Below are 12,426 nucleotides of genomic sequence, written 5' to 3' on the forward strand. Positions count from 1 at the left end.
TGTAAATTAAAGTAAGTTTTTATTCAAAGCAACTTTTAAAATTACAGCATGTTTATTCTTATGCTGTTAACTCTGCCAAACTACAACTTAGCCATATGAAGCATAAAACACTTCAAAAATTTGAATGTAAACCACATTTTTAACACACCTCAAATTTTAGATGCCAATGTATTTTTCCAAATATATAGCTTATATCAAAAAAGGAACATTTTAAATATTTCTATAGTAAATAATTGTAATAATTTCTTAAAACTTCCAATTATACAAATAAAAAATGTTTGTGAATATAACTATTATAATTGACAAAAGCTGACAGGAGAAACAAACAAAAACTCTTACTTTTGAAGGCCTTAAATTTTATTATGTGTGAACAGGCAAATATTTGTATTTTTTAAATTCCTACTGCATTTCCTTCTTTAGGTAAGTTCATTAAATTTCCCAAAACCAATGAAGCTTTTTATAGTTCATTTAAGTCATATTTGAGAGGAAAAATTCTAGAGAAAAATGTTGAAACCTAAACCAAGAAAATTCAGATGCTATAGTCTGTGCTCATAAGTGCTCCAAGTTAAAATTCTATATACCAGATTACAAAAAAAAAATTCTTAGACCATTACAAATATAAATTCTCTTATTACAAAAAAAAAAAAAAAATCCCTTAAGATTTGTAATTTACTGTACAGAGGAATTACATTTTTAAAGTATGTCCTCATCATACACATTATTTGTTACTATTATCTTTCACACTTTTGCCTCATTTCAGTACATTTACATACATCCCCTTCCCCATGGCTATATGTTTTAAACTATCTGTGTACTGCAACACATTGGGATTTTGAGATAAAGAAGCCTACATTTTAGATGTTTAAACTACATCTGTAGGCTACTACTTCAATACAAAAAAAAGAAAAAAAGGCACTGACGAGCCCTTATTTCTCTTATTGTGATGTTTACTCCAATTAAGCAATCTATAAAATTACCATGCTATGCATGTTATTTAGTTTCTGCTTAAAACAAGGTAAAATGATGGAAGTTTATGCCTACATAAAGGAGGTGAACTACTCTGCTCTTCATTTTTCTATTCATGCTTCAGTACATAAAGTGGTGTTTAAAAATTTCATCTATTTTGGAAAAAATTATTTAAAACCACCACACAAGTTAACACACTTGCAGTTAAAACTATTCCGGAAGCCTACTTATTTGAGTAGCTAATATTTTCTGCAGTGTTTAACTGATAGCTAAATTTAGTGAACACAAAATAGCTTGGCATGTTATTCTGAAGTAAAGCAAGAAGGTGGCTTTATGCACTGAAAATATAAATAGGAGGCTTCCATTTGCTAATAATTCTAAACAAGCAGTACATTTAAATTTAGTGTTTGCTAACAAAAGATCTAAAACGGTTCACTACAAAACAACCCTGTAGATGTCCCTTTTATTAATAAAAATCCAAGTGCCAAATCTCATTACAGGGCCCATAATACATTTTTAAAATACCGATTACCAAGTTACCTAGACTTTGCAAGATTAATCATTCGATTTCAGCAAATGAGAAACATGAAATGTGCAAAAGTTCCCAAGTTAACAAGCTAGGAATGACAAGTGCTTTCAAACCTAAACATCATAGTGAGTTGTAAAACCTCAGAAAGAGAGAATAAGACTGATTTCAATACAATTTTGAAAATTTTTAACTACTGTTCATCTTACCAAGATCTTCAAATATCTGTTTTCTTCCAAAGTCCCAAAGTTAGAAAGTCTTCTGAAAGTCAGTTTTCCATCTCTAGTCTTATTAGGCACACTATTTTGCAATTTTAAAATACATACCTTACTCACATCTTATACTTTCTGCTTGCTTCAGTGTTTACAGTATTATTAAACATACTAATATACATTGTTAAAAATGATCTTATAAATAATCTATTTAAACCTTCTTTGGCTACATGTACCATGCTTTTTTTTTTTCCCCCATACAAGTGTCTTATTCAGAAAGTGCTTTCTGTGAGAACTGCTTCCAATGAATGCATTAAACTTGCAAAATCTAGCCTCCCACAATACGTAGTTTTCTACCCTGTACTAGAAGTCCCATATTTACAAAATATTTTAAACTTTACAACAAATCTTTTACCATATAAAAAAGTGCAATTCTCTCTCACCCCATATTCTGGGGCAATGACATTCTTCATACATTTCTACAGAATAGCAGCCTATGATAAGCAAATAAGGTGCTTAGCTTATGCCCAAGGATCTACTTTTTAAGTATGCTGGGCAGTACTTTTGTACAGTGGAAGAGTCAGTGTTCGGGCTACTGGCGAAGCGGTGCTCCCGTCAGGTTGGCAAGCTCGATGAGAGCGAGGGCTCCGTGCAGGCGCTCCCGCTGCTCCTGGAGCCGCCGCTGCGCACCACTCTTCTCGTCGTCTTCCTCGTCAGACTGGAGATACTCCAGCGGGTCCTGCTGCTCCTGGTCAGCCTTCTGAACCAGCTTTCCTTTCAAGGTGGGAGTGCGCTGCTCTCGTGTTTCCCAGTACCTGTAATGAAATGCATCCGCATTACTTACACGCATAGATAAGACTCTCCAATGTTCACTTTTCTAAAAAAAAAAAAAGGGAGTGGAGGGGGTCTTTACTACAGTATTATTTTGTGTGTTTCAGTTTATAAAGTTACAAAGTGAATATGTTACATGTTTCTATGCTGCTGCTGCTGCTGCTGCTGCTAAGTCGTGTCAGTCGTGTCCAACTTTGTGTGACCCGATAGATGGCAGCCCACTAGGCTCCTCTGTCCCTGGGATTCTCCAGGCAAAAACACTGGAGTGGGTTGCCATTTCCTTCTCCACATGTTTCCATCAGTTCAGTTCAGTCGCTCAGTCGTGTCTGACTCTTTGCAACCCCATGAATCGCAGCACGCCAGGCTTCCCTGTCCATCACCAACTCCCAGAGTTCACTCAGACTCACGTCCATCAAGTCAGTGATGACATCCAGCCATCTCATCCTCTGTCGTCCCCTTCTCCTCCTGCCCCCAATCCCTCCCAGCATCAGGGTCTTTTCCAATGAGTCAATTTTTCACATGAGATGGCCAAAGTACTGGAGTTTCAGCTTTAGCATCAGTCCTTCCAAAGAACACCCAGGACCGATCTCCTTTAGAATGGACTGGTTGGATCTCCTTGCAGTCCAAGGGACTCTCAAGAGTCTTCTCCAACACCACAGTTCAAAAGCATCAATTCTTCGGTGCTCAGCTTTCTTTATAGTCCAACTCTCACATCCATACATGACCACTGGAAAAACCATAGCCTTGACTAGACGGACCTTTGTTGGCAAAGTAATGTCTCTGCTTTTCAATATGCTATCTAGGTTGGACATAACTTTCCTTTCAAGAAGTAAGCGTCTTTTAATTTCATGGCTGCAGTCACCATCTGCTGTGATTCCATAACAGAGGGGAAAACTCAAGTTCAGGAAGCTGAAGGACTTGCTTAGAATTCCACAGTCAACAAATAGTAGCTCAGACTCAGCTCTGGAGTCATGTGTTTTCATCATTAAACTGATTTCAAGATCACATGTGAAATAGACTAGAGTAAAATATAGAAATAGAATAATCATAGAAGTCTATTTATCCTTTCCACAGAGGGATGTTGGCTTCTGATACAGCAAATTATGAGAAAGTTTAAACCCACCAAAAAGAGCACAAATGGATTAATAAGGGTAACACATAGAGCTTATTCAAGAATTTAAGAGCACCATCATTATTCTATTGCATGGTCAACTGATAACTCACAAGAGAAAATGCAAATATTCCACCGTTTTTGAAAACCAAAGAAAGGCATATTTAAATCACAGTACCATTACCTACAAAAATGTCCATTCATGTTCATAGCAGCTTTATTTGTAATAGCCAAAACCAACATAAAGGCCCATCAAGAGGTGAATGAATAAATAATTGGAGTTATGGCCATCCAACAGATTACTGCACAGCTATAAAAAGGAATGAACTTATACACTCAACAACACCATGACTCTCAAAATAATTTATGCTGGTTGAAAGAAGCCAACCAAGTACATAGTGGGCAATTCCATTTGTATAAAACTCTAGAAAATGTGAACGAACTGTACAGAGAGAAAGCAGATGAGTGTTTTGGGGGGCTGACAGTGGCAGGGAGATGCAGGCTTACATCAGTGGATTACGAAGGGACATGAGGAGGCTTGTGGAAGTGATGGGTATGCTCACTATCTTGATTTTGGTGATGGTTTCACATATATCTACATATGTCAAAGCACATCAAATTATGTGCTTTAAATGTGTACAATTTATTGTTTGACAATTATGCCTCAATAAAGCTGTTTTTAAAATTACATACAAAAAAAAAAATTACAACTACCAGATTTCAGGAAACCCAGACTACTCAAACTAGAAAACTTGGAAATACTAAGAAATATAAAAAGAGAAATGCAAGAAGTTCAATATGACTTCAAGGACAACTAGAAAAGGAAAACAGCAAAATACAAGTCAGCAAGATCAGCAAGAACTAGGTAAGGGCTTTGAATGCTATAATAAAGGGTTTAGACTTCATACTGAGAACCATATTAGCATTTTAGAAAGACTGCTCTGGCAGCAGCATGAAGTACAGATTGAGAAGACTTAAGTGGCTGAATCTGAGAGTTGTAAAGGAAGTAGAATCCATAGGTTTGTCACTGAGTAGATGGGAGAAAAATAAGGTAAAGACAAAGATAACTAGTTAGTTTCTGGCTTGGGCAAAATTAGATTTAATGGGGCAGTGGAGGCCAGCAAGGAGGAAGAGGGAGGAAGAAAATGGTGCAATACTTGAGACAAACCCAATCCCTGCCTTTGTGGAGCTTATGATCCTGCAGGGAAGATAGTCATTGAATAAATAAATGTGTGATGGAGGTTTTGAGATAGAAAATACAATGTGTTATAAAATCATCTGTTAAGTGGATTTAACCTTATTTGTTTTGAGGGTTACTGGGTAGGTTAGGGAAGAACTTCCTGAAGTCATGTTTAATCTGAGTAAGAAATGAAGAATGAACAGAGTGGCTAAATGAAGAAAGAAGTGAGCACAAAGGGCTAGAAACTATGGGAACAGCGCTGTAGAGAGACAAGGAACCCAAGTGGCTGGAGACAGTTGTGTTCTAGAGGAAGGCAGAACCACAGAACATAATTAGGGATTCTAGAGTTTATCCTCAGTGCAGAGGAGACTAGTGAAGCTAGGGAATGGCACAATCAGCTGCTGCTGGTGTGTGAGGACTCCTTAAATCAAAATATCCTTACAGGAATGTTTTTATACTGGTCCCTTTGTTGCCATTAAAAAAAAAGAAACTGGATGCTTTGGGAAATTTTACTTTAGAAGAACCTCTAGTCTCTCTCTCTCTAATAATCAATACATCACTAAATTCAATATAAAGAAAATGAAGACGGATTGTACTAATGACAAATGAAATGCAACACATAAAAAACATTCTTTTCAAATGGGGTAAACCCTTGCTTTTAAATACATTGTGGTCTGGGCACTCAGACTAATATCATACAGTAGTCTTCTATCACACACAGATCCAAATAAAACTCCTGACAATTCTGTGCTTTAAAGAAATAAAGTGCCATTTCAAGTTATTTTTAAAAAACGTGTACAAAAGCAACTTAAACTGATAGAACTGTGTAAGTCCCCAGCTTTAACCCGCACACTGGGCAGTGTTCCACTGTAGACTGCAGGGAGAGCCTTACTTTGCCAACCACTCAGCGGCAGCCTGGTTATCCACAGCCTGGGGCTTACTGAGAGCATCTGTGGGCTCCTCGCGCTTCAGCCTGGCATAAGGGTGCTTCGGACAGTGGCGGTTTGCATGGGTGAATCTGCTTAGGCAGCCTTCAAAACACAGAGGGAAACACACTTCATCAGAATCTGGATATCCAGCAGACATGGAAAGCGTTCAGTTTCACTGGTATCCAAAAAAAATAAAATAAGATGATGAGATTTATCATTCTGTAACTTGAGAAAAAAAAATAACCTTAAGCTGGTATTATCAATGCCACTGAGAGGAAGGTGAAGGCGGTTCTTTCACTTCCTGGTCATTGCAATGTAAATGCATTAAACCCCAGGGGAAAGTAATTTATTAGCACAAGTCATAAAAATATTCAAAAATCTCTGACCCAGGAATTTCGTTCTTGGCATCTGTCATAAAAAAATCCCAAAAGGTAAATAAAGCTTTAAATAGGAAAACAGGCCTCTCGTGTTTGTTGATAACAAGCAAATTTTAAAAGCAAATTAAATATTCAATATCTAACACTGAGGCAATCGTTATGTATATGTGCTACATTTGTAACAACTGATATTAATCAAGAAAACCACGGAGCAACAGAACAAAACTGTATTGAATTTCAAATATAACTGTGTAAAAATGTACATAAGAAAAACAGATTAAGAAACTGGTAAAACAGTAAGTAAACACTTAAGAAAAGTGTTAAGAAATAACCAACAGTAGCAATGTTGAGCTGGTAAAATCCACCCCACCCCTGCCCCTCCTGAAAATTTAGACAATAATGTGCTTCCTTCAGTTTAACAGTTAAAAAGTTTAACACCTATGCTAAAGGCTGTATTTACTTGAATAGTTTTCTACTGCCTGCAATTGGTTATAGATTTTTAATTGCCCTTTATAAAGATTTTCACCTAAAAAGAATACTTTGCTTAAAAATCAATCATTTCCCAGCAATTGAGCCTGGATCACATATTAGCAAGGAAATATTAACTTAAGAGGTTTGATAAAATCTCTATCAAAAATTTCACTTACTAAAAATTCAAGCAAAAGATATTTTAACCTTTAACTCACAAACGGTTATTCCATAAACTTAACTTCTAACAACTTCTAACACCATACCGTTTTCTGAACAAACAAAAGGTTTTTCTCCGGTGTGAAGACGCTGATGGGTTTTGAGCTGTCCACTTTGAACAAAGGCTTTTCCACAGTCTGGATAGTCACACAGATAAGGTCTCTCACCTAAGTAAACAGATGTTATATTTATGAGACAATAAGGTGGGGAGGGGGAAGAGGCGGGGCGAGAGAATCAACCTTTACATAAGTCATGACTGCAAACAACAATAAAACATGCTACAGCCTCTACAGAGCTGCAAATGGAAGTGCTAAGGGCACACTTGGATAATATGAAGCAGCTAATCACTCTGGAAGCACAATGTTTTCTTTAGCCCTTGAGCTTTTAGGTACCGAGGTTCACAATCTTCGCAGTTATCATCTTCAGCTTATCCCATATTTCTCCCTGCAGTCTAAGTCGCTAGCTCTTGCTGATTATTTAAAATGTCTCCACTGCCACCCTCCTCTGGTCAGACTGGTCACCCCCCACCTAGAAGGAAGCCTGGCTGGTGGCTAGTCTCTGCCTCTGTGTACCACTTTTGGAGTAGATGACACAGAGCACTTGCTTTTTCCATCCAACAACTCTCTAAAACCACCCCAAACCCTACTATTCTCCTTGAACAAGCAAAAACGGTCTGCTGACTTTTAAATGGCCCTCTAATACCTGCACTGTAGCTACTGGGTTCGGGAGCAGGGTTTATCTTAACTTCCCTCCTGGAGATTCATTCCAGCCATGAGGCAGTTCCCTACCTTCTACTCCTTGAAATCCTTGTCTTTTCTGCCCATTCAAATCTTCCCAATCCAGTAGGCTCCCAGTGAAACTACTTCTACCCCCACCGCCCCCACCTCCAAATAATTCAGCAACATATCCTTCCACTAACTTAGTATCCTATATTGTTTCTGTATCATGAACTCTCCTTATACAAAGACGAATAGCACCTTGTACTCAATTTCAATTTCTGTACACGGCATAGTGTCAGGCTAAACAAAGTGCTCAAAAAGGTTGTTGTTCAATCATAATTAAACTTACTTCCTGAATAAACATTCTTTGGTCAACAATTATACATTGATTCTTCCAATATGACTCAAAGAACAGTAATGAGTCTTCCCTAAATTTTTTATTTAGAAATGTACTAAATGAATGTAACAGTTGGACACAAGTTAATAAACATAGACTAGAGTAAGAGAAAAGTTTTTCTACTCTCTGAAAGCATATACCATTAGAACTTAACTATAGCATGGATATCTTGGGCTCAGGTCCCTGGCACACAGTGTAATAGGTGTAGAAGTATTGGGTGGCACACAATGGATCAGTGGTAGATCAGTACTGGACTCAAGCACCTTTTTATTATGCCACGTCATCTTGAATCGTGGCAACTGATTCCACACTGGCAACATGTACTCTATAGCTGTGAACCGCTTATTTGGGGTTATTTCAGGCTGCTGCTGCTGCTAAGTCACTTCAGTCGTGTCCGACTCTGTGTGACCCCATAGACAGCAGCCCACCAGGCTCCTATGTCCCTGGGATTCTCCAGGCAAAAATATTGAAGTGGGTTGCCATTTCCTTCTCCATATTTCAGGCTAAGTTGATTGAAAAAAATTCTCAGAGTCAGATATGCATGAAATAATAGTTTTACTGAATGGTACCTGAATTCAAAACCTCTTGGCCACCTTAGTTTATAATGATTCAAAATTAAAACTTTACCCCTTTTCAGAAATTTAGCTAAGAACACCTATATTCTAGCATGTCATTGAACTATATCTTTTCAAAAACTAAAAGAAAAAAGAAACAGGTGATAACCATAAACATAGTGGAACAAACAAGGGACTACAGGTTAAAAACACAAATTCTATGGCCACCTCATGTGAAAAGTTGACTCACTGGAAAAGACTGATGCTGGGAGAGATTGGGGGCAGGAGGAGAAGGGAAGACAGAGGATGAGATGGCTGGATGGCATCAATGACTCGATGGACCTGAGTCTGAGTGAACTCTGGGAGTTGGTGATGGATAGGGAGGCCTGGCGTGCTGCGATTCATGGGGTCTCAAAGAGTCAGACACGACTGAGTGACTGAACTGAACCGAACTGAACAGACCAAGAGAAATAGAATGAGAACCACTTCTAATGGCCACGTTCACAAAGTAATAAAAAACAGGTAAAATGAACTTAACTATACACTTTATTTAACTCAATACATCTAAAATTTAATCATTTCAATTTGTAATCATTATCAAAAATTATTAAGGACATTGTTTACTCTTTTTTTCATACTAAGTGTATTTTATGCATACTGCTCATCTCAATCTGGACGAGCCACAGTTCAAGTGCTCAAGGGCCACATACGTTACTGTATTGGCAGTATACTTCTAGACTAAAGAGTATGAGAAGTTATAAGTCAGTGGTAATTGGGTGCTTTCGTGCCTCAGTTTCCTCATCTGTAAATTTTTTGATGTCATTATTAGAAATATATGGCTCCTTCAGGGACCCACTTTCTCTGTGGCAAGAACAAGACCCTCTTTATATTATCTTTTTCTTCTCTGTATGGTATTTTAAATGCAAGTATGACTTCTTCACACAAATAAAGATATATGATAGTCTTGGGATAACTACCTACAATACATTTATTTCTGAAAAATTACTTCACCTTAGATTCAAATATCCTGATGGCACTGAGGACTCTAGACATTCTATTAAAAATTTGACTATTAGTGATTTAGGGTTTGACTTACAAATCAGTTTTAACAGTCAAACAGACAACTTAAAGGCATATCAAGTAAAATTTGGATAGATAGGATAGAACCATATTTAGTAATAATACTCCTGTGACAGCTACACTAATTACCATGACAACTTTAGAAATCACATGGTATCAATGTTCAGAACTATCCCTCCCCACCAAAAGAGAACCTGACTATATGGTGCCCGCTTTTAAAATCTTACAATAAGGAAATGTGAGGCAACTAAAAAATTAATTTATAGGCCTAAACATCAAATCAGCTTTCATTTAAGTGTCACTTTTGGCATTCGCTAAAATTTGCTCAACTTACCTGTATGAGTCCTTTTGTGAGCCTGGAGTGATTTCTCCCGTGGAAACACCCTATTACAGATGTTACAACGGATTCTGCTGGACGAATGCTCTCCTTCATTTATTAAATCCCGTACAGTATCTGCTCTGGGTCTACCACGTCGGATTCCATCCTGTTAACAATTTGTAAAACATTAATATAATTTATTTCACTCCACTCATTAAAATATAGTATCATAATTCAGGCATACTTTGTGTCAGTTCAATTCAGTCGCTCAGTCATGTCTGACTCTTTGCAACCCCATGAATCGCAGCACACCAGGCCTCCCTGTCCATCACCAACTCCTGGAGTCTACCCAAACTCGTGTCCATCAAGTCGGTGATGCCACCCAGCCATCTCATCCTCTGTCGTCCCCTTCTCCTCCTGCCCCCAATCCCTCCCAGCATCAGGGTCTTTTCCAATGAGTCAACTCTTCGAATCAGGTGGCCAAAGTATTGGAGTTTCAGCTTCAGCATCAGTCCTTCCAATGAACACCCAGGACTGATCTCCTTTAGGATGGACTGGTTGGATCTCCTTGCAGTCCAAGGGACTCTCAAGAGTCTTCTCCAACACCACAGTTCAAAAGCATCAATTCTTTGGTGCTCAGCTTTCTTTATAGTCCAACTCTCACATCCATTCATGACTACTGGAAAAACCACAGCCTTGACTAGACAGACCTTTGTTGACAAAGTAATGTCTCTGCTTTTTAATATGCTGTCTAGGTTGGTCATAACTTTCCTTCCAAGGACTAAGCGTGTTTTAATTTCATGGCTGCAATCACCATCTGCAGTGATTTTGGAGCCCAGAAAAATAAAGTCAGCCACTGTTTCCCCATCTATTTCCCATGAAGTGATGGGACCAGATGCCATGATCTTAGTTTTCTGAATGTTGAGCTTTAAGCCAACTTTTTCACTCTCCTCTTTCACTCTCATCAAGAGGCTCTGTAGTTCTTCACTTTCTGCCATAAGGGTGGTGTCATCTGCATATCTGAGCTTATTGATATTTCTCCCGGCAATCTTGATTCCAGCTTGTGCTTCTTAGTTAAATAAGCAGGGTGACAATATACAGCCTTGACGTACTCCTTTTCCTATTTGGAACCAGTCTGTTGTTCCACGTCCAGTTCTAACTGTTGCTTCCTGACCTGCATACAAATTTCTCAAGAGGCAGGTCAGGTGGTCTGGTATTCCCATCTCTTTCAGAATTTTCCACAGTTTATTGTGATCCACACAGTCAAAAGCTTTGCCATAGTCAATAAAACAGAAATAGATGTTTTTCTGGAACTCTCTTGCTTTTTCGATGATCCAGCGGATGTTGGCAATTTGATCTCTGGTTCCTCTGCCTTTTCTAAAACCAGCCTGAACACCTGGAAGTTCACGGTTCACATATTGCTGAAGCTTGGCTTGGAGAATTTTGAGCATTACTTTAGTAGCGTGTGCTGCTGCTGCTAAGTCGCTTCAGTCGTGTCCGACTCTGTGCGACCCCAAAGACAGCAGCCCACAAGGCTCCCCCGTCCCTGGGATTCTCCAGGCAAGAACACTGGAGTGGGTTGCCATATTGTGCGGTAGTTTGAGCATTCTTTGGCATTGCCTTTCTTTGGGATTGGAATGAAAAGCACTTTGCAGACACTGCATTTATTACAATTGAAGGATTTGTAGCAACTCTGTGTAGTCAGATGGTAGTTAGCATTTTTTAGAAATAAATTTTTTTTTTTTTGGCTGCTCTGGGTCTTCATTGCTGTGTGCCGGCTTTCTGTAGTTGTGGCAAGCAGGGGTTACTCTCTAGTTGCAGTGTGTGGGCTTCTCATTGTGGTAATTTCTCTTGTTGCAGTTCCTGGGCTCTAAAGCACAGGCTCAGTAGTTGTGGCACACAGGCTCAGTTGCCCCACAGCATGTGGTATCCTCCTGGACCATGGATCAAACCCATGTCCCCTGAATTGGCAGGTGGATTCTTAACCACTGGACCACCAGCGAAGCACCGAAGTGTTTTTTTGGACAGCAAGGATCAAACCAGTCAATTCTAAAGAAAATCAACCCTAAATACTCATTGGAAGGACTGATGCTGGAGCTGAAGCTCCAGTACTTTGCCCATTTGCTGCAAAGAGCAGATTCCTTGGAAAAGACCCTGATGCTGGGAAAGACTGAAGGCAGGAGGAGAAGTGGGGGAACAGAAGATGAGATGGTTGGATTGTCATTGTTGTCATTGACTCAATGGACATGAGTCTGAAAAAACTCTGGGAGATACTGAAGGACAGGGAGGCCTGGAGTGCTGCAGTCCATGGAGTTGCAAAGAGTCAGACATGACTTAGCAACTGAACAACATTTTTTTTTAAGACATAATGCTATTGCACACTAAAGAAACTATAGTATAAACATAACTTTTTATTCACTAAGAAACCAAAAAAGTTGCGTGACTTGCTTTATTGCAGTATTGGCTTTACTGCAGCAGTCTAGGACTAAACCCACAGAATCTCAAAGGTGTGCCTGTAAATAACCATTTAACACCTTT

At 38.7% G+C, this 12,426-nt stretch overlaps 1 protein-coding gene across 2 annotated transcripts in view; it reads right to left on the minus strand.

The window, feature by feature from the left end:
* Positions 1–12,426, minus strand: part of ZNF367 (zinc finger protein 367) — a 25,731-nt gene continuing 13,305 nt past the window's right edge. The window contains exons 2-5 of one of the 2 annotated variants that reach the window (XM_024995906.2): positions 9,904–10,054; positions 6,867–6,986; positions 5,719–5,857; positions 1–2,519 (exon numbers count right to left, since the gene is read on the minus strand). In XM_024995906.2, coding sequence (XP_024851674.1) covers positions 2,297–2,519; positions 5,719–5,857; positions 6,867–6,986; positions 9,904–10,054 — 633 coding nt within the window. In that variant the 3' untranslated portion in view covers positions 1–2,296. The remainder of the gene's footprint in view (positions 2,520–5,718; positions 5,858–6,866; positions 6,987–9,903; positions 10,055–12,426) is intronic. The other variant, NM_001206033.1, reaches the window with a different exon arrangement.

Source organism: Bos taurus, chromosome 8 (genome assembly GCF_002263795.3).
Source record: "Bos taurus isolate L1 Dominette 01449 registration number 42190680 breed Hereford chromosome 8, ARS-UCD2.0, whole genome shotgun sequence".
NCBI classification, from domain to species: domain Eukaryota; kingdom Metazoa; phylum Chordata; class Mammalia; order Artiodactyla; family Bovidae; genus Bos; species Bos taurus.